The sequence below is a fragment of the Diabrotica virgifera genome, chromosome 8, assembly GCF_917563875.1.
Source record: "Diabrotica virgifera virgifera chromosome 8, PGI_DIABVI_V3a".
Classification (NCBI taxonomy): Eukaryota; Metazoa; Arthropoda; class Insecta; order Coleoptera; family Chrysomelidae; genus Diabrotica; species Diabrotica virgifera.
This window is the reverse complement of record NC_065450.1, coordinates 216,459,226-216,462,040: the sequence shown is the minus strand read 5'-3', so window position 1 is coordinate 216,462,040 and position 2,815 is coordinate 216,459,226. Positions and strand designations below refer to the sequence as shown.

The window sequence follows — 2,815 nt, the reverse complement described above, 5'->3', positions numbered from 1 at the left end:
ACTATATGGTGCGTATCACACTATATGCTTGGCGTATTTAATTGGCACATTGGCAATAATTAATTGAATAACTAAATTATTTAAAAAAAACTATGCTAATAATATATTATAAAATCAATGGGAAAGTCCCAATAGTTGGCTGTATACCATAGTTTAAAAAACTCATACAGAAGTAAAAACTTCAAATTGTATTCTGTTATAAAATCGTTTATTAAGAACTATTTTTTTTAATAAACGATTTTATACCAGAATACAATTTGAAGTTCTGTATGAGTTTTTTAATATATGTACATATTATAAAATTTTAATAAATGTCCAGTATTTGTTGGGAATTTTTCACATAAGTAGGTATGTATAATATGTTTACGTGCGACAGAGACTCACCATAAAGTGCGACGCGCGACTATTTACAATTAACCCTAGAATACTAACCATCGTAATTTTTACGACGCCAATGTCATTGTTGTAGGATATTGTGGAAGGGGTATACCAGTATCTCTCGCCCGCTCATCTATTCTTACATTAGTGTATATCGATACGTTTTACAAGTACAGTGACGCCTACACTATTAGTGAAGTACAGTGGAACCTCGATAAGTCGGCCCCCGATAACCCGGAGGTCCGGCTAACCCGGACCGATTTTCATCAGACAAACATTTCAACAATAAAAATGTATGTATTATGTTAAAACATTTTATCTGTAGCCGCTTCTGGAATGTCTTAAAAATATCGAGTTTCATTGATAAAACTTGGCTTGGACCATAATATAATATTTGAGAGATAATGGGTATTCGTAATTTGAACTATACGGTAAAAATGACTCATGGCACACGGCGGTAGCGGCGGCAGAGCGACGATCATTATCCATTATCGGGCTATCACAAACAACAGGCACCTTTTATTCCTTTATTTATTTTCAACTGTCTTTTAAAAAATTATTTTTAGAACAATGGTCTTTTAAACTTTAAACAATGAAAGAGTTTTTTTACCTAGAAATGAACAATACTCTATCTATACTGTATATGCTATATTCTATATACAATATACAACTATAATAGGTAAGTTAGTTAGATGTGTACTGTGCATCTATATTTCATGTTATTTTAAATATAACGGACTTTATCTATAAGTATACCGTATTTTATTAATTTTTACAATGCTCTCCGGCTAACCCGGATTTTCGATAACCCGGATCGGCCGCGGTCCCGATTAATCCGAGTTATCGAGGTTCCACTGTACCTGTAAATGAGAACAGCTTCGTAAATATTACGAAGGTAAGTAGTAACGTTATAATTGTAGAAACAACGATATTATCAGTTTTTATTTTTTTATTATCAGTTTTTATTTTTTTTATTATAGTCGAATTCGTTTATTAGAATACCGGTTATAGGAATATCCCGGTTTAAGGAATATAATTTTGTTTGGCACGAAGGCTATTCCAATATGCGGGTACGACTGGATCAGTTTTTATTTTTTTTTATTATGAGTTTTTATTTTTTGTTAGGTATTATCAGTTTTTATTTATTTTTTATTACAGTCGAACTCGTTTATTAGAATACCGGTTATAGGAATATCCCGGTGCAAGGAATATAAATTTGAGGTCCCGAGACACTTTTACTAGCAGCTAATGATCGGTTATTAGAATATCCCGGTTATAGGAATACTTTTGCTTGGCACGAAGGCTATTCCAATAAGCGAGTTCGACTGTATCAGTTTTTATTTATTTTTATTATCAGTTTTTTTTTTAGTGTGAAATATGAATACGAAAAAGATAGACATGCACAGACCTCTCACGCAGCGGGAGTTGGAAGCTGAGTTGCAATTGCGCCTGGAAGAAATTTGGCAAGATGAATCGGATAACAATTCTGATAAATCAGAAAGTGGATCTGAAACAGAAGATGTCGTTTTAGAAGCATTCAGTCCATCTGAATCAGAGTTCGAACCACCAAGCGAAAATGACTCAGATTCCGACCATGACTTGCCATCCACTAGTAAGAAAAGAAAAAGAAGTTCTAAAAAGAGTAACGGGTTGAAAAAACACTTTACTTCAGTGTTTCCAGGAAAAGAAAGTAATGGGTCTAAAATCGACAAGGAAAAGACATGTCCTGTTCAGAAAACTCCACCAAATGAAGAAGAATCTCTAGAAATTGCAGCTAAAGAGAAGCAAACAAAAAGAAAAGAAGAAACAGAAGATGACGTTTTAGAAGAATTTAGTCCTTCTGAATCAGAGTTCGAACCTTCAAGCGAAAATGACTCAGATTCCGACCATGACTTGCCATCCACTAGTAAGAAAAGAAAAAGAAGTTCTAAAAAGAGTAATGGGTTGGAAAAGGAGTTTACTTCAGTGTTTCCAAGAAAAGACAATAATTACTCTAAAATTGACAAGGAAAAGAAATGTCCTGCTCAGCAAACTCCACCAAAAGAAGAAGAATCTCCAGACATTGCAGCTAAAGAGAAGCAAACTCGGTTGCCGTCGAGTCTAAAAGGTAAAAATGGACACAGATGGTCCTCTCAACCAAAGGCCGCTACTAAAACTCCAAAACGTAATTTCGTACATTTTGTTCAAGGCCCCACTGATAAATTTTGGAATATGTTTGTAGAACAATTTTAACAGCTGTTTTTAATATGGATTTCAATCCTCTACAAATAGTCTCTCATGTCTTTTGATGTAAAATATTTATTACTACAACCTTCAACTACCGTCTACCACTATGAATTTGTTTGTTTACGAAAGGTGGCGATTATCTTCCCTCTTTCCCTGGCTATTGCTCTCATTCTGACCGCATTAAATCCCTTTATTTGTATTTAAATACGTC

At 34.0% G+C, this 2,815-nt stretch overlaps 1 protein-coding gene across 1 annotated transcript; it reads left to right on the top strand.

Moving 5' to 3' along the window:
• Positions 1-473: 473 nt before the first annotated feature.
• On the top strand, positions 474-2,610 carry LOC126890337 (DNA topoisomerase 1-like). The gene is made up of 2 exons (XM_050659208.1): positions 474-1,273; positions 1,748-2,610. Exon 2 carries the CDS (start codon positions 1,756-1,758, stop codon positions 2,608-2,610), a length of 855 nt encoding a protein of 284 aa, XP_050515165.1. The 5' UTR covers positions 474-1,273; positions 1,748-1,755.
• Positions 2,611-2,815: the final 205 nt, after the last annotated feature.

Coding starts and splice junctions, on each gene's coding strand:
- LOC126890337 (XM_050659208.1), top strand. CDS start 1,756: ATGAATACGAAAAAGATAGACATGCACAGACCTCTCACGCAGCGGGAG.